The 19,641-nt window shown below is 43.4% G+C and overlaps 1 protein-coding gene across 8 annotated transcripts in view; it reads left to right on the forward strand.

The window, feature by feature from the left end:
• Positions 1–19,641, forward strand: part of PIAS2 (protein inhibitor of activated STAT 2) — a 150,705-nt gene that overhangs the window by 65,802 nt on the left and 65,262 nt on the right. For 7 of the 8 annotated variants that reach the window (XM_029580543.1, XM_029580524.1, XM_029580588.1 and 4 more), the window contains exons 6-9: positions 7,302–7,436; positions 9,284–9,389; positions 16,347–16,420; positions 17,021–17,181. In XM_029580543.1, the coding sequence (XP_029436403.1) occupies positions 7,302–7,436; positions 9,284–9,389; positions 16,347–16,420; positions 17,021–17,181 (476 nt within the window). The remainder of the gene's footprint in view (positions 1–7,301; positions 7,437–9,283; positions 9,390–16,346; positions 16,421–17,020; positions 17,182–19,641) is intronic. The other variant, XM_029580564.1, reaches the window with a different exon arrangement.

Raw genomic sequence — 19,641 nt, forward strand, 5'->3', positions numbered from 1 at the left:
ATCATATAGACTGTTGATTTTCCTCATAATGTCAGGGAAGCAGACCAGTTGATTTTCAAGTGTTATCCCAAATGCCAACAGAACATGCCCATCTCTCACCATCATGAGGCTTAATTTGAGTGTTTGGAATAAGGCCATGACATCAACTGTGGCATCTGTGTAAGGCTGTGATTCAAAGCAAACTGGGCCCAGAAAGACAGATTCTTTGCCTACCTTGCCACAGATCAAAAGTTCAGTTCCTTGAAGATAGCACAGAAGGCTAAACAAGAGGACTATGTAATCATGCTAACCATGCTGATGGCCAGGCCGAAGAGATGCTCCCTTCTTGACATCTCCTTCCTTTCCCTTCTCCCCTCTTTTCTCCTAGTTTCATCTCTCTCCTACTCATCTTCAACCTCTCCTTACTCTTTTGCTTTCTCTTCCTCACCTCCACTTCCCCACTCATACTCTATCCTCATCTTATTTAAGATTTATATACCGCTCAAGACGAGCGGCCCAATTGCACGCACAGGGGCCGCTTTCCCCCGTGCAGGCATCCATCTTCGCTTCCGGGAGGCAGGGGAGCCACGATCTGTCTCCACCGATGTCAGTCTCCGGAGGAGGGCTGCGAAAAAAGTAAGTCGTTGCTTTACACTGCCAGTCCTCTCTCCCCTCCTCCCAAAGCAAGGCAGCTTTACGCGCCTTCGGGAGGAGGGGAGAGAGGACTGGCAATCCCGAGCGTAGGAGAACCGTCCACTTCGTTGCTACTTTTTTTTTTTGGCTTTTTCGATTTTTTTTTCGATTTTTTTTTTCCGCTTTCGTTGCTGAGGGGGGGAGAGGACTGGGGCTGCCCCGGAGACCAGCACCCATTGACGCGGCCAGGGCAGGTGAGCAGGGCTTGGGGGTAAGTTTGCTGCCTACCCTTACCCCTGCCTCTAACGCAGGGGTAAGGGTAGGCGGTAAGTTAGCAGGTTAAACGCGTGGCAAAACGGCAGGGTAAAAAAGCGATAGTCGGGGCGCGCGTTACTGTAAGGGAGGGATTAGCTAATTCGATCGTTTACATCTAATATACATGCCGTGGGCGGAAGGGGTTACCTGGTGATTTAAAGAGGCGGTAAGAATCGGTTAAAGGGGATTGTGTATCGCAGGAAGGGCTAACGTGACCGGAAAGTGAGTAGAAAGCAGGTTAGGAGCGGGGTAACTGCAGCCGCACTTTACTGTATTGACCTGTTAGAGAATAGCCACTGCCATTAGCAATGGTAACATGGAATAGACTTAGTTTTTGGGTACTTGCCAGGTTCTTATGGCCTGGATTGGCCACTGTTGGAAACAGGATGCTGGGCTTGATGGACCCTTGGTCTGACCCAGTACGGCATTTTCTTATGTTCTAAAATTGAACTTGCCTTAGAAATATTGTCCCCTTTTCTGGCTCAAATCAGAGGCTGGCTCTCCAATGATAAATTGGCATTAAATGTTTAAAAATACATTTTATTCCAAATTGAATCTGCTGATGCTCCAAGTTTTCTGTTTGGGTACACCATTCCTGTTAGTGCACAAGCTCACAGTTTGGAAGTGCTGGTGGATTTGTCACTATCGTTGCGCCCGCATGTTAACTCACTGGTGCAAACCCCTTCAATTTCCGTCTTTTTTTTGTATTCCCTGAAATCTTTTTTTTTTTTTTGTTAGATTTTCACCCTGTGAGGCAAGCCTTGATTCTATCCTCTCAACTATTGCAGTGCATTGTTCTTACAACTACTGCATTCATCCCTGAGAGCCTTGCAATTGATTCAAAACTCTGCTGCTTGCCTAGTGTCTGGATCTTCATTTCGTGAGCATATTTCATCTGTATTAGCCGATTTAAATTGGCTGACTGTCGTTTAGTGAGTGAAATTTAAGATTCTAACACTAATTTTTAAGGCTCTTCAAGGTTTCACCCTCCTTTAATTATCTCTGCGATGTGTGGATGTTCTGTGTAGTCTCTTCGCTCATCTTCTAATCATCACTTAAGCAGATTTGCTTAGTAGAGCCTCGAGTGCAAATTTTTTTTTTTTTTGTGTGTACTAGTTCCATAACAATGGACCTATAACTTACTGAAGGATATTAAGGCTGAAAATTATTTGCTCCGGTTCAGGAAACTTCTTAAGATTCATCTTTTTTTTTTTTTTTCTCTTTTACTGCTTGACGCTTGATTGGAATACTTGGTATGGGTTCCTATGGGCTTTTTTGACAGTAAGCAGTTAATCGTGTTATCCTATGCCTACTTCTGTTGGTTGGTGGTTTTGTTGAATTTTTGTTTTTCTGTTGATGTTTTAAGTCTAACCACCTATACTCCAACTTTCTGGGCTGTATTTTATTACCATCTATTGTTTTATATCAAGAGTTTGTTTTAGTTGTGTTAATATTTTGTCTGTCTGAATTATGAGTACCTTGTTCTATTTATGTATGTACATTATTATCTAATGAGATTTGTGGATCAGCGGAATATAAATTTTTAAAATAATAAAATGTGAGGCTCTGCTTCCTCTTCAAATGTGTAAGCAAACAGCCCCTAAGTATCTCTTAACTTCTTCTCCCCTGCACGTCCACAAGAGAACACCAGGTCTCCCAAATGGCTTTTGTATCCTCCCCTTCTCTTACTTCTGCTAGATTATCCTGTACTAGAGTAGATTTCATGCCTTTAATTGTTATGCAATGAAAATTTGGAACATTATACTAATAACTCAGCTCAAGGCATAGGGGTATCTCACCTTCAGGAGAGAGGCTCTTTAGCTAGGCTTTCCTTTAGATTTCTCAGCTGGTCTCATGTGAAGATGTGTGAAATATATGTAACATGGATTGTTTCTGCCATGTGACCTAACATCTTCATGAAAAGGACACAGACATGTCCTTGGTCTCTGATCCATTGGATTGGATTTGATGATTGATCTGCACTCTGAGGCAGAAATGCTTTTCCTTGTTCTGTGTCCAGATGGGCCCTTATGAGGTTGATTAAATGAAATGGTTTCATGTCTAATTTTTAAAAATTGATTAGAAATTCTAGGAAATGGAAGTGCGCTCATTGCCAGGAATATGGATGAATGAATTTCCTAAAGAGATTGATTGGATATGAGCCAATTGCCCAGGTATGAGAAGATGAAAACATAGTTTTCCCTAAGAAAGCAGCAACAACTGAGAGACATGTGAAAACTCTGGTTGCTGCAGTGAGGCCTAATGGGAGCTCATGGTACTGGTAATGTTCCTTTGCTATGGGGAAAAATAGAAATGTATTGTGAATCTTGTGAATTAAGATGCGAGCGTAAGCATCTTTTAGGTCTAGGGAGCAAAGCCAGTTGTTCCGTAACAGGGGGGAACCCAAAAAGTTCACAATACATTTTTCTTTCTTTAGGTTTTTTCTTGATTTCTTAGGTCTAAGGTTAAATACCATCTGTCTTTTTCAGAATCAAACTAATCGAACTGCATGACATTTTTCACAATTATTAGATCCCTCCAAACCGCCCCCCCCCCCACCCCCACCCCTGGTACCATCTTTCTATATCACCAAATTAGAAATCCTCAAATACGGAGGACCTCAGTGGGTCTTGTAATTCATACCATCCCTGCAATTCCCGATGTCTCTTTGCTGTTTCAAGTCTTTAGCCATCCAGAATTGGAAAGGATTCCAGGAGCAAGTTGGAAATGTTTGCTATTTGAATAAAGCATTAATTACAAAAAAAAGAAGAAACTAATCTGAAGAATATGGTTTCGTTTTTGCAATTGAATAGATCTATCACGTTGGGTAGTAAGAGAGACTAAAGCTCTTGTTGAGGAAACATGAGTTTTTCTGGTGCCTAAATACTGACTCACTAGAAGATTGTTTGGGGTAGCAGATTTGAGATTCAGTTGGTATCCTTAATGTTTAGTTTTTATGACCCACCAGCCTGTAATTAAAAACTATGCTTATTTGAAATGCTGAAGCCTTTCTCCTACCAGATGCTTATGAAGGATAGCAGTGAATATTTTTCAAAGCTGTTGTCAAAAATTAGGACTGGCTTTGGTCTGCATCTGTTGTAGAGTCTTAGGTTTCTTTCTCTCTAGTACGTGGCCTGTTTTGATGCTGTTGGAATTGTGTGGATATGTGTATTGTTGGTATCTTCTTGTTGGGTGGTAATTTCCTTCTATCCTTCATGGGTTTAGACAAAGGACAATCATTTTTACTAATTCTCCTTGATCTGTTGGCGGCTTTCGACACCGTAAACCATTCCATCCTCCTCAACCGTCTATCGGACATTGGAATAACAGGCACTGCCTTCACATGGTTCAAAACATTCCTTTGTAACAGAGGTTACAAAGTCAGAATCAATAATAAAGAATCCCCTCGCATACATTCCTCACTAGGAGTTCCTCAAGGTTCGTCCCTGTCCCCAACTCTCTTCAACATATACCTTCTTCCTCTATGCCAGCTGTTAACTAACCTTCAACTAAAACACTTCCTATACGCCGACGATGTGCAAATCCTGATCCCCATCAAAGAATCTATCACTAAAACTCTCAAACACTGGGAAAACTGCCTCCGAGTGATCAACCTACTCCTCGCAAACTTAAACCTGATACTAAACTCGGCTAAGACTGAACTCCTTCTCATCTCCCCGGAAAACAGTAATACCCCACAAAGTGCACCAGCTAACACCTTTGTTACCCAAGCAAGAGACCTAGGAGTAGTAATAGACAACCGCCTGAATTTAAAAACTTTCATTAACAACACAACCAAGAACTGCTTCTATAAGCTGCAGGTACTAAAAAGAATTAACACTCCTTCACTTTCAAGATTTCAGATCAGTCCTCCAAGCTGTAATATTCTCCAAGATAGATTATTGCAACTCTATCTTGCTAGGTCTCCCTTCCTCATCCATCAAACCTCTTCAGATGCTCCAGAATGCAGCAGCCAGAATCCTGACAAACTCCAGAAGAAGAGACCACATCTCGCCTATTCTCAAAAATTTACACTGGCTACCAATTCACTTCAGAATTCTACACAAGTCCATCACCATCATCCATAAAACCATCTATTCCCAAGCCCCTCTTAACCTCCAAATCCCCCTCAGACTACACACTTCATCCAGACCCATCAGAGAAGCCTACAGAGGTTCCCTGCTTGTTCCCCCAACCAAATCAACGCACCATCTAGCACTCAGAGATCGGGCCTTCTCTACAGTGGGACCTTCTCTATGGAATATGTTACCTCCTGATCTCAGACAGGAACAATGTCTACTAACATTCAGAAAAAGGCTCAAGACTTGGTTATTCAAACAAGCCTTTCCCGAGTCTAACTGATGCACCACAACAACTATTAAGAGACCTATCAGCACAATGTAAATAACTACTACTGTAAAGTTACTTTTACTCTTGTCTCCTTCCTCCCCTAGTTCCAACAACCCTGTTTTATTGTAACTTTTTTTGTTTCCTCTCCACTGGTTAAATGTTCAAGGTTATTGCACCCCTGTTACCTGTAAACCGGCATGATATGATTGTATCATGAATGCCAGTATAGAAAAGCTCTAAATAAATAAATATACACTTATCTGATCCTTTTGAGGTAAAGGGTTGTTCCACTGTAGCTGTTGAATGGGTAAAGAGGATAGCACAGTGATCTGTTCTTGGGGCATCTGTAATTTTCTCATATACATCCTTATGGAGACCAGATGCATCTAAGCAAGCCTTCTGGTTCCATTGGCTATTACCAGAGTTCTAGAAGGGTGTCCTAGACCAGTCTTATTCGGTGTTGTCGGTCTTCTGCCTCCTGAATAATAGGAATAAAGTGGTTTACTTGTTGAAAGGTTTTCTGTTAGAGACTGTAATCTTTGCAAACAAGGGATCATCTTGGTGTTTGGGTGCTTGCCAGGTTCTTGTGGCCTGGTTTGGCCTCCTGGAAACAGGATGCTGGGCTTTATGGACCTTTGGTCTGACCTAGCATGGCAACTTCTTATGTTCTTATGTATTGAATATCATGCTATTGATTTGCTGCTATTCTGGAGCTTAGCATGGCTCCTTGAAAGACTACCTATGTCATATTGTCCAATATCCTGGTGTCTTTGCCAGGATGGGTATTTAAATGTGTCTTGAGGTGTTTAATTTTTCTTAAGGATGGGAAAGTTTGAATTTTAACATAACCTGAGATGGTTGAACTCTGTATTTTAGATCTAATTTCCTTGATGTAGGAAGAATAGATGCAGGTGTTTGCCACATTCTTGATTGAAGCTCCTGAAGCAGCATGAGTATTGAAACTGCCACTATCTGCCTAGGTGCATGAATGTACTAAAAGTCAAAGATGTCTTCTCTAGGTTCTGATTCTTTCTCTCTGCTGGTATCCTTCGGTGCTTTCTCTTTATGGAGGGAGAATGGCGCTTCTGCCAAGACTGCCAATTCATGACTGAGCATAAGAGACCTGTATCCTTTTTTCTTTTTGGGCAAAGATCAGTCTACAGATGCAGATACCCCTCCCCCCCCCCTTGTTTTCCAGAAGAAGAGGAGTTAAGGTCATTCCAAAAACTTAGTGTGTGGCTCCTGGATCTTCTGGCCCTGAGGAACATGTGAATGCAATAGGTGCAGTTTGACATATTGTGAGAAGGGCCTAGATATGTTGATGCAGAAATCATGGGAGTTGGACCACATTTTCTTAGAACATTTAGGTCACTTTAAGCCAAGTTTTGATTCAGACATCTTAAAAAGCAATGAGGCAATGTTGAGCGTTTTTTTTTTGTTTCTTTTACAAAAACTGAGGCTAAATGTAAAAAAAAGAATGTTAATATGATCTATGTAACTTTTAGGAGACTCCACTAAAATATGTAAAAGAAAAGCTTGTAAGAATAAAAATCGAGTGGCTAGAAAAGTCTGAGAGCAAATTCAAATTCTTTTGCAAGAGAGGAAAGAGACTGAGGTGGTGAGGCAATTGCACAGGAACGTCTGCTCATGCTCAGAAAGCTTTCAGAATTTTCCGAGATCTGAGAGAGCTTTCTGTCTCAGTGCTTGTTGGATGTCATCGCCACACTTATGTGGCTGATATTATCCTGCTTGTTGACAGGGAGCATGGCGCATTCAGCCTAAAGTTTGTTTATATTGTTCATATAGCCAAATATCTTGGTGGTGATTGTTTAGAAATGGGATATGCTACCATATATACAAACAGTAAACATCATAAGCTTTATCACTATTACTTCGCTTTAAAAGTGATGGTCATGCCTTAATGGTCCCTTTCATGCAAAGAAGAGTAAGAATCTCACCTATGCAGCATTATTTTTATACATGAGAAATTTCAATGGAAAAATAGTTTTCTGTTTTGATTGCAGGGCTATGCTCCACCTCCAAAAAATGGAATTGAACAGAAAAGGCCTGGGCGTCCCCTGAATATTACCTCTTTAGTGAGGTTGTCATCAGCAGTGCCAAACCAGATCTCAATTTCTTGGGCATCTGAAATTGGGAAGGTAAATTTTGATTTAAATCAGATTTTGTAACAGTTTCTGTGTGTAACTTACGCTAAAATTAGAGCCCTCATAAGCAACATTGTGACTAGTCATACCATAGTTATCTTGGATAACCATCTTGTGTGCTACCGCACAGTGTGGGAGAATAGCAAATAAGAGAAATGAAGTACACAGTTATTTTGTCTTAACTGGAATAGTTCATTTTAATGTCTGGTTCTGTTAAGATATTCCTTGATATCTGCTGATATCCTTCTCCGGGTGGATAATGTGACAGAGGGCAGTTGTCATTGTTAAACTCTTTAACTGAAGAGATTGCAACATTTCTAACCATGGGAGGATTACTGCTTATGCAAAATAGTTTATGCTGTCCCTGAAGACTCTTAACAGTTAGAGATGAATACATATAGTTTGTATAAAATCTGCTTATGAAGATTACTGTATTATGTCTTCATAAGAAACAAATGGATGAAATCATGGTGTTTTATTGGTGGAGCTGGGCCATAGTTGCAGGGTTTCTGCAGAGTTTGAGAGTAATTTTATGCCAAATATGAGGAAGGCAGTGATATTAACTTCTTATTATATATGATGCTTTCTTACGTAAGAAAAAAGTTATAGTGCTGTAATTGGAAGTTTAATTGAGCCTTGTGATGCATGTTTTTAAGTGGGGAAAGGTCCCCTTCTTCCTTTTTCAGTATATACACCTCCACTCACCCTGTAGCATGGGATCATTTACTCCCTTTATTAATTGCCCAGGTGTATCAACTCCCCAGCAGTCTCAAAGTGCTGGATGTTCTTAGCATTAGTGTCTACAACCAAAACTACACAAGATTGAAATTTGTCCATAAGAGCATGCTATGCTAAGGGTAACTCTTCATTAATGATTTAATTGCTGGGCCTGTCGATGTATTTTTCTGTTTGTCGCATTTGTATAATAATAAAATAGTCCTGAATTTCATGATTAAGGTTTTGTCTTCCCTGATGGTAGACTGAGTAGAAAGGCTAGGGATTGAATAGATCATATGAAACTGACAAGAAATCTGTGTTGCTGCTACAAGCTACTTCAACATACAGTGGAATATTAGTTGCAAGACTTAATACTCAACCATGACGTCTTACGTTGAAATGAGAATGTTCACCAGTGGGGTAGTATGACAAGTCGGAGATGAATCATAATTTTGAACTTTCTCTTCTCCCTATAATAAATCTCAGTGAAAGAACTAAAAGCTAAAAAGTCTACAAGTATCTCCATATATTCAAAAAATAAATTCTGCTAACAAAAAAAAAAAACCCCAACTCATTTTAGCTGTAAGCTAATTGCTCTTTCTTCACAACCTGACCATTCCATTTTTTCACAAGCAGTATAACTGGTTTATGAAATCTAGTTTGACATGACTGCGGTTTTAAAGTATCATGCACTTGGCATCACAAAAGGAACCACTTCAGCAGAATTATGAATTTACTAAATATCACGCTGATATGTCACCAAAGTATTAAACTAGACTTATTTCAACATGATTGCGAAATATTTGATGTCATCAAGGAAAAATATAAAATGTATTTTACCATCAGCTTTCCAGAATTCTGTTCAATCTATCAGATTAAAAATTTCCAAAATAGTTGTGAAAAATCTCACAAGCTAAGATTTTCTGTTATATGGAAGACTTCAACATAAGGTGACTTTTTTTTTTTTTCAGTACAATGTTTTTCCCAGATATATCACTTAGTGTTTGAAATTTTTCACAGGATCATCTTTGAAGATAAAAGCTTCCAGAATTGTTCATAAAATATACGAGGATTTCAGTTACAAATTTTAATTTCCATTCAGATCTGATTATTTTGCTTTGTAGAATTACTCCATGTCTGTTTATCTTGTACGGCAACTCACCTCTGCCATGTTGTTACAGAAGTTAAAATTGAAAGGCATTAGAAACCCAGATCATTCCAGAGCGCTGAGTAAGTAAACTTTGTTTTCAGACTGAGTGCTTGTTATATGACTGAACTGTCTTATGAAATTGGCTACGTTTCACAATAAATAGATCGCCTGTTACTTGTATTTCTCCAAGGACAAGCAGGATGGTAGTCCTCATGCATGGGTGACATAATCGGATGGAGCCCAGCATGCTGCCAGTCATGTATCCATGCGGGGTCCCTCTTCAGTCTCTTCCTTTCAGCAAAACTGCTGTCTTGCGGTTTGTGAGCTCATGCTTTTTTCACAATTTTTTCAGACCTTTTGCTCCCCGCATCGCATAGGGTCCCTTGGATTTTTCGTCTCTTCCTTTCTCCATGACCTAGTAAGTTTTTCGTTTCTTTGCGGTCTATCGCCAATGGTTCCATCTCCCAGTGTCCGCCAACCATCAATCGCACACCGGATACTTTTTCCAATGGCATTGATCAGTTTCCACCCTCGGACTGTGTCCATCACAGACCCCCACAAGGTCTGTTTCCTCTGCCTAGGGACATCCCATGACATCCACAGTTGCAACATTTGTGCCCAGATAACCCCAAAGGGCCGTTGGGCATGTGTCGATAAGATGGAAAAATTATTCGGCTCCAAAGGACCAGATCTGTTGTCTGCATTGGGAAACTCCACCCCTCTTGATAAGGAGTTTCAAATTTCAACTCCATCGGGGTTGCCACTGCACCTGTTCCCCGGTACTGATCGCAGACTGTAGTCCCGTTCCCAGTCTGGTTCCTTTCAATCTCCCTTGGTCCCGGGAAAAGACCATGGTGACCACCGAGAGCAATCGAAAAAACATAGTCACCGTTCATCATCTTCAGGCCATGGACCGGCATCAACATCTGTTCCTCCTCTGAAGTGGTCCCAGGCAGAGGAAGCGGTTCCCTCCAACCCTCTGAAGCCTCTTGGCAGCCTCCACCAACACGGAGGAATTGGTGTCCCCCCCCAGCTCTCTCCAGGGGATATCCTGATTCCGCCGCTGCTCAAGCAGTCTTGTCATCAGCTACCTTCGAGGAGGAGTTAGGCATGTGCGGTTGGCGGTCGACAGGGCCCTGCAGGGCTTCGAGGCTCCAGGTCTACCGGGACCGCCACTGCCACAGGAGCATACTCCACTAGTGCTTGCGCCCTTACTGGAGTGGCTTGATATGCTGCTTGGTGTCTTACCAGCGCAGCCAGCTCCAGTGCCCCAAGCCCTTTCGCTGCCGAAGGGGGCACCGCTGCCACCGCCACCAGCCCTCATACCAGTGAATGATTCCTCCGAGGAGGAAGGGCCATTGGATTCGATGGCAACATGGAGACGCACAGTGACTTTGCCACCTTCCAGCTCTCTCATGACCATCAGGATCGGTTCCACCAGTGCCTTCAGTGTCGCCAATCCTGCAGACATCAGCGGATCCGTCGGCACTCCTGTGAACTCGAGGCCCATCGGTGCCTCAGATGCCTTTCTCAGTGCCCTTGAGGCCCGCTCCCCGGATGCAGCTGGGTGTGTCTAGCCCCCGCATCCCCGGGGGATCGCAGTGAAGGAGAGGTCCCTTATGACCACTGGGAAGGGGAGTCTTCCATATCCTTTACTAAATCGGAGGATCTTCCCTCCGAGCCTTCTCCTCTGGAGGAACGACGGAAATCTCCCACAGAGGATTTCTCCTTTGCAGCTCCCCCACCAGTCGGTGGTGGTAGAATCTGCCCATAAGAAGGCAAAGAGGATCCTCACCCAGGCCCCCCCCCCCCCCCCCCCCCGGCGAGAGCATAGGACCCTTGATGGCCGCATTTTTCAGGGCATAATGTTGATGGCCCACATTGCTTGTTACCAGTTATATATGGATCAGAAACCTGTGGAAACAGGCCTAGGAGTTCAGTGAGCGCCTGAGACTACAATTCCTGGAGGAATTCCAAAAGGTCATTCAACAGGGCCTTGAGTGCGATAAGCACGAAGACCGCTCTGCCTATGATGTCTGAGACAGCTATGAGAACTGTTGCGTTGGGCATCGGGGCTTGGCAGATCACGTGGCTGCGCGCCTCTGATCTTCGCCCTGAAGTCCAGAACCACCTGACTGATTTTCCATGTTTGGGGGACAATCTGTTTGGAGACAGAATTAAGGAGACCCTTCAGCAACTGTCAGCCAGTACCTCTGCCACCCAAGAAGCCCCCTCGACAATACCCAAAGCGGCCTTTTTATTGGCCCCACAAATACTATCCACCAGCACCAGAGGTCCAGGGCCCAATGACATCCTGCCAGAGTGAGGCTGAGACAGCCTCAAACTCCACAAACTACAGTCCTGCCGCAGAACCCCGCCACGGGCTTTTGACTGGCAGTCAGGATGAGCCAACATCCTCCACAGCATGCTGTCCCCCCAGATAGGGATCGGCTCCAGCTGTTCGCAGATCGATGGCCCTTGATTATGTCGGACCTTTAGGTCCTGTCCATCATGTATCAGGGTTATCAGTTGTATTTCCAGCAACTTCCACCCCGCTCACTTCCATGTCCCCGGTGGAGAGCAGTAGGGGATTTGCAGATAATTTGGATAGAGCTCTCTGCCCTCGCATTGGCTTAAGCGGTCGACCCATTCTGCCCAGCCAGCAGGGAGAGAGCTTCTATTCCAGGTATTTTCTAATTTCCCAAGGAAATGGGTGACCTCCAACCCATTTTGGACGAGAGCCTTAAATCGTTTTTTGGTGAAAGAAAAGTTCAAAATGGTTTCACTGGGCACCCTGATCCCCCTTTTCAAAGTGGGGGACTGGCTCTGCTCCCTCGATCTAAGAGACGTGTTTGCCCATATACCCATCTTTCAAAGGGATTGGCAGTACCTATGATTTCTAGTCAATGGGAGCCACTATCAGTATCGAGTTCTGTCCTTTGGCCTGGCATCCGCTCCCCATGTCTTTACCAAATGTCTGGCGGTTGTCGGAGCCAATCTTCGAAGGTGGGGGATTCAAGTTTTCCCATACCTTGACAATTGGCTCATCAAGAGCAATTCCTGATGGGGAGGGGCACGGAACGCCATGTGCATCACGATCTAAATTTTGAGGCCTTGGGATTTCTAATCAACTACCTAAAATCCCACCTCCAACCCTCATTACAACTGGACTTCATTGGAGCTTGACTGGACACCATCCAGGTGAAAGCTTTTCTGCCTTGAGACAGGATGGAGACCCTCGTGGCTCTCACTCGACAGATCTCACTGCTCACATGTCTCAGCACACCACAATGCATGTCATCCCCCTGGCTCAACTACACATGCGCAGAGCACAGTGGACTTTGCTTTCCCAGTAGTGTCAGGCCACTCAGGACCTGCATGCTCGTGTTCTGGCCACACAACTGTTACAGCAGTCTCTCCAGTGGTGGGCAACCCCCTCAAATCTGGAGCAGGGATGCCCCTTTTGGAGCCTTCAACCCTAGGCTACCCTCACCACAGATGCATCCCAGACGGGGTGGGGAGCACATGTTGCGGGCCTCCACATCCAGGGGCCTTTGGTCTGCACAGGAATCTCAGTTCCAGATCAACCTTTTGGAGCTGCGAGTGATTTGGTATGCCCCACAGGTGTTCAGAGTGCAGCTGCTGAGCAAGGTGGTACTTGTGCAAACTGACAATCAGGTAGCCATGTGGTATCTGAACAAACAGGGGGGAATGGGGTCCTTCAGCCTCTGTCAGGAGGCGGCCCACATTTGGTCATGGGCCATCAACAATGGCATCACCCTCAGGACAGTGTACCTCCCAGAAGTGGACAAGCAGATGCCTTGAGCCGAGCATTCCGGCCTCACGAATAGTCACTCAATCAAGAGGTAGCAAACCAGATTTTTTGCTCCTGGGGGACCTCCTTCACCTCCTTGGAGAACAGGAAAGTACACCGCTTCTGCTCCCTAGGTTGAAGGAGCAGTGGATTGATGGTGGATGCCTTCTCAATTCACTGGGGTGACAGGCTGCTATACGCTTACCCTCCCCTTCCTCTCATATCAAAAACATTCCAGAAGTTGTAACAGGATCAGGGCTCCATGATCCTGATTGCCCCTTTCTGGCCCCGTCTGGTCTGGTTTCCAACCTTTCAGAACGTGGCCTTGCGCCCTTTGATCCAATTGGGAATGGCTCTGGATCTAATCACCCAGGTCCAGAGCAGATTCTGCCACTCCAGCCTACAAGCCTTGGCTCTCATGGCTTGGATGTTGACCAGGTGTCTGTGCAGGCCCTCGGCCTTTCGGAAGGGTATCACGGGTTATTCTGGAGTCCAGAAAACCATCCACTAGAAAATCTTATATTCTAAAGTGGAAAATGTTTTCATCTTGGAGTGAGGGACGTGGTCTGGACCCTCTTTCTTGCTCCTCTTCCTCACTCTTGGACTACCTGTTGTCCCTCTCCGAATCTGGTCTGCAGACCACTTCAGTGAGAGTTCACCTCAGTGCCATTGGGACATACCATTGGGGTGTGGATGGTACTGTGATTTCTTCCCATCTGCTTGTTGGTCGATTCATGAGGGGCTTATTACAGCTAAAGCCTCCTACTTGCCATCCAGTGGTTTCCTGGGATCTCAACATGGTCCTCTTGCAACTTATGAAACCTTCATTTGAGCCATTGCGATCTTGCGACCTGAAATACCTTTCCTGGAAAGTTGTCGTCTTGGTCACGGTTAAATTAGCTCGCAGGGTCAGTGATCTGAAAGCTCTAGTGTCATACCCACCTCATACAAAGTTTTTTGTTTCGCACCCGAAGTTCCTTCCCAAGGTGGTTTCAGAGTTCCATCTCAACCAGTCTATTGTGTTGCCTTCTTTTTCCCCAAGGCCTCACACTCACCAGCGTAAGCATGCTCTACACACACGGGATTGCAAGAGGGCTCTTGCCTTTTACTTGGAACAGACAGCACCTCACCACATCTCCACTCAACTTTTTGTCTCCTTCAACAAAAACAGGTTAGGAGTTGCGGTCTCCAAGCAGATCCTATCCCATTGGCTAGCAAAATGTATTGCCTTCTGTTACGCTCAGGCAGGCTTGCAACTTGATGGTCATGTCAAAGCCCACTCTGTATGGGCCATGTCAGTCTCAGTGGCTCACTTGCGTGCAGTTCCCATTCACGAGATTTGCAGAGCGGCGACCTGGAGGTGGCTCTACACATTCGCCTCTTATTGCCTGGACAAGGATGGCAGGTAGGACTGTCAATTCGGATAGTCCGTCCTCAGTAATCTTTCAACCATAAAACCCAACTCTCTCTCCATGAGCCCTGTCCTTGGGTGCAGGCCTACTCCTGTGATTGCTGCCGCTCCAGTTGTTGTGCATGTTGGCACCAGTTCTCTGTGGCACATGCTCGGAGCGGCCTGAAGCTACTTAATCACCCATGTGTGAGGACTACCATTTTGCATGTCCTTGGAGAAAGCAAAGTTGCTTACCTGTAACAGGTGTTCTCCAAGGACAGCAGGATGTTGGTCCTCATGAAACCCACCTACCACACCACAGAGTTGGATTTTTGCCTCGGATTTTTTGATTTCCTTTTTCGCGAACTCTGTTATAAGACTGAAGAGGGACTCCACGAGGATGTATGGTTAGCGGCATGCTCAGTGTGTCAGTTTCTAGAAACTTTGACAAAAGTTTTCCATGCCAGACTCCATCCGATGATGACACCCATGGTGAGGACTAACATTCTGCTGCCCTTGGAGAACACCTTTTACGGTAAGCAACTCTGCTTTCCATGTATTATATAGCCTGCAGAAAAGTATATTTCTCAATGGGAAATGTACTTCATGGCTTCTTGAGTTGCAAATGCTCTCCTAAGAGTTGGTCATGGTAGATGTGTACAGCCTACTCTTCTTTTGGAACTTGGAAGCAGAAGCATTCCTGAAATGGCATTCTATCTAGAAACTGGATGTTCCATTTAGAGAAGTATATGCAGAAGCATTTGGGGTGCCAGTGGACTGCTTTCATATGCTCTCTTTAGGATTACTTATTCAGATTCTACCATGCACTGCTTTTCTAATATCCCAGATAGTTACGAACCTCATGAGCATTCTTAGCACACATACATTACGCAGGTTTTCATTGTTTCTCCTTGAAAATTATCAAGTGCAAAGTATAAGTAAAATAAGTACTAAGAGTCCATGTACTTTGCCCCTGCAGTTTGTGTAGGGGAGAGGTGTGGTACAATATAGCATGTGTACATTTAAAAATTGAATGTACATACGGTTTCCTCTCCTGACCAACACGCACCTGAAATGCAGCTAACGCAAATATTAGTGAAAACTGCCCTCCTGAAATGCAGCTAAGATCTTTTGATAATTGCCCTCTTAAATAGTTAGTCTTATACACAGTTACATTGATGTCAGCACTGATTATGGAGTTGCCAGATTACCTCTTCATTTTGCCAAGATTTCTGTTACTGATGTGTTAAATCCTTTAAATTATTTTATTGTTTTCTTGTATCTAGATTACATATTCAATGATTGTAGATCTTTTTCTGTTTTCTTTATAATAAAATAGAATGCTTAGTAATCTAAAATTGCATATACATTTTTTTTTTTTTTTTTACTTTAGTTTTAATGTATGGGCAGTTTTCAAAGGCATTTCCACAGGTGAATAATGTACCTGTGGAATAAAACCCCTTTGAAAATTGCCTCCCCCCCCCCCCCCATTCCACTGTGGGGTATTGGGGTGACTGAGGGGGCCAAGACCATTCTGGTAATACTTGTGGGTTGTCCCTTTTTTACTTCCGGTGTGTACTTCCTGGCAAGGAGTTTTTTTACCTGCAAATTCTGCAGGTATTTTGGTACCCACAGTCCTTGCTGGGGAAGAGATTTTCAGAGGGAAAAACACCATGGAGAATTTCCCTTTGAAAATCAGCTTACAGGTCCGTAGATATAAAGCCATGTGGGGGTGCTGAAAATGGCCCTCATAAAATAGTTTGTATTTTTATAAATTATATACCTTCCAGAAAATACACCAGAATTTTTTGTTTTTAATATATCTGTTCCCAGTTAAAGAAAAGCTCACTGCAGATCCTGATAGTGAGGTTGCTACAACCAGTTTGCGAGTGTCTCTTATGTGCCCTGTAAGTAAACTTCACTATATCTGACTATAAAGTATGCTGTTCTGGATTTTGTGAGCCTAATTCACTAGGCATTTTCCCTTTAGAGACAGAATGAGAAAAAGCAAATTGCAAAGTGTAATCTACATGGATTGAAAATAATTAACAGCAATTAGTAATTTGAAATTGAGAAAACTAAAATGTTGGTAAGCTTGTAGCCAAGTTGCTTGCCTTCTGGTAAGTGCATTACTTGTTGATTTAAGAGGTAATTCAACTTGAAATATTCTTGATAATTTGTGCAGCAGCAAAGATGTATAGATTGATGTGCAGGATTAGCCCATTCTGAATCAGATGTTAGTGAGCTGCTGCTAATTCTCTGGTGCTGTGCCACTTTTTTTTTTTGTAAATTTCAGCCATTCCTCTATCACCAACCCTGACAATGTCCCTACAATTTTAGGTTTAGGTAATCACATTATTTATGATAAACTGATTTCTGTTAGAAATTGCTATATGAAAAATTGTACATAAATATTACTGACAAAGATATGATAGTGAGAAGAGATTAATTTTAAAAAATAGTTTTTCTTTTGTATAGTAATTCTGTGTGAATCTTGTGCTCTACAGCTAGGGAAAATGAGACTGACCATCCCATGCCGTGCTGTGACCTGCACACATTTACAGTGTTTCGATGCTGCACTTTATCTACAAATGAATGAAAAAAAATCCACATGGATCTGTCCTGTTTGTGATAAAAAGGCTGCATATGAAACTCTAATACTGGATGGGTAAGAAACAATTGCAGCTTGTTTTTCTCTAAAGATTTCTATCTTCTTGTTAGTCAGCTCGTGTTTTCCCTATACAAAATGTAACAAGCATCGAAATCTAGTGCAACTAGGGACCTTCGTTTTCAGTGTTTAGTTTTTGTCCCAGGAATTTGTTATAACAATCAAAAAATGAGAAAATATCAGTGAGAAGTCAATTTCCATTAATTTTTTCCCCCATTTTTGTCTTGTAACAAACACTGATAAATTTCTGGAAACAATATAAAATAGGATCCATTATTTTAAGCTAAGTGTAAATGAGTTTCCCAGGGAATACTCTGTTTTGACAGGAGACTGATTACTTTTTAATTGATACTCTGATATATCCAGTTGAGGGAGGGTATCAGTGAGATGAAATAACTTCATTAGATCTGAAGGTTATTAGCACTTTGTTTTCTTTAATAGTAACTTATTAAATTAAATAGTAACTTAGTAAATTAAATAGTAACTTAGTAAATTTATTTAACTTCTTCCTATCTGCATTTTTAAACAGGATTGAAAACTAATTCAGTCAGTTAATTTTAGTGCTTTTGGAGCATATCACCGGTATTCATGAGGAATTCCTATCTCTCTATCCTAGTTGCCAGATTTATGGAAGGCCTAAACCATCTTAAACCTAAGGTTAAAGATCCTCCTCCTCCTTGGGATCTAAATATAGTTTTTGATCACGTCATAAAATCACCATTTGGGCCTTTAACCACAGCAGAACTAAAGTTCCTTTCTTGGAAGGTTTTCTTTTTCATAGAGGTAACTTTGCCTGCGTATATCCACATTTTCAACAGAGTAGTTTTGAAAAATCACCCTAAATTTGTGCCAAGGTGGTCTCTCAATTTCACTTGAATCAGTCCATTGTGTTGCCAGTATTTTTTCCAAGACCAATGCCAATAAAGGTGAGCAGGCTATTCAAATCCTGAATGGAGAAGAGCTTTATTCTACTTGGAGAGAACGGTTTTATAGAAACTCTTCACAATTATTCATCTATTTCAACCCAAATAAGGGTTTCAGTTATAAAACACACTCTTTACTTGTGCATTTTTGATTGCATTTTGTATTGTTACAATCAGGACAACAATTTCAAAGTAAAGTGAAAGCTCATTAGGTCATGTGCTGATATAAACAAATACTTACATGCAACCTTGCTTGAAAGCCCCCATGTGTGTGGCTGATTAATGAGTGGGCCCGTGCCCAGAGCCCACAAGTAACCGTGCATGACTGCTCGGTCAAGCCCAACCCGTGGTGCGGCTTCCCTTACTTCCGGCATGATGGTGGTGTGGGTGGGGGGAGGGGTATGACGCAAGGTAGCGGGAGGATGACGTGATGGCTCTCTAAAGGGCTGCAACCGAGGGGCTTTCAGGGTCTTCCTTTCCCGGCCAGCATATGGAAGAGGGCCACAAAAGGGAGAGGAGCAGAGTGATCGCATAGCGCCCGCGAGGCACAGCTCACCTTGGACACAGCACGGTGGGATCGGGCAAAAGCGGGCAGCTCAATTGGCGGGGGGTTTTTGGTGTTTTTGTTTTTTTTTTTTTAAGCAGGTTAGGTAGGAAGAGGGGCACGGACCGGTAGTAAGGGGGATAACACATGGCTCATGGATAGCCAAGGTTCAGAGGATGGCCCCAGTATTAAAAAAACAAAAACAAAAAAAAACCTGAAACGGCCGCGTAGCACCAGTGAAATGTGGCTTAATTCGACACAGTGCTGCAGCTTGCTACTGCCACCGACTGAGGGGGAGCCAGGGGTTGGGCGGATCCAACAGGCCTTCTTAATCTGAGCTCTGGGGGTGCTTGCGCTCCAGCTCAACGGGAGCCACGCACGACCTACCATGGTGGGAGATGTGCAGGCAGGTTGACAGGACAGCGTGTTCAGCTCCCGTTTGGGGCAGAGCTGAAAGGGAGGTGGACAGTGTGCCATGTGGGTAGCATTCAGGCCACTGGCTCTATTCATCAGGGCAGTGCACGCGACCTTGCACACGTTTTTGGTCTCCCCCCCCTCAGCCCCACAAAATATAAGGCAGTTCTCGGTGCATGTGACTGCTTTCTGCGGACACAGGAGGTTGGGGAGGTGGTGATTCCGCTAGGGAAAAGGGGATGATTGTTGGAGTGTGCTTGGCCTCTATGTTGCCACCGGCAGTGGTTCCAGGGGCTCTGTATGCACTGTGGTATATAGAAAGGGCTGGAGAGTCAGGAAGTATGGGTCCTTTAGAGTCCTAGGCTAGGACATTTCTTGTGCGCTGGTTTTGTGCTGCATGCGGGTCCATCATGAGTTTGTTTGCAATTATGCGAATGCTGGCTCCAGTTGGGCTGAAATATTTATGTAGAATTGATATATATTAATATTAATATTATATTTATATGTTAAGTTTGAGTGAAGGTTACATTTCATGCAGATACCTATGGCTGGAATTAGGACATCGCTATCTGCCCCAAG

This window comes from Rhinatrema bivittatum, chromosome 1 (genome assembly GCF_901001135.1).
Source record: "Rhinatrema bivittatum chromosome 1, aRhiBiv1.1, whole genome shotgun sequence".
Classification (NCBI taxonomy): domain Eukaryota; kingdom Metazoa; phylum Chordata; class Amphibia; order Gymnophiona; family Rhinatrematidae; genus Rhinatrema; species Rhinatrema bivittatum.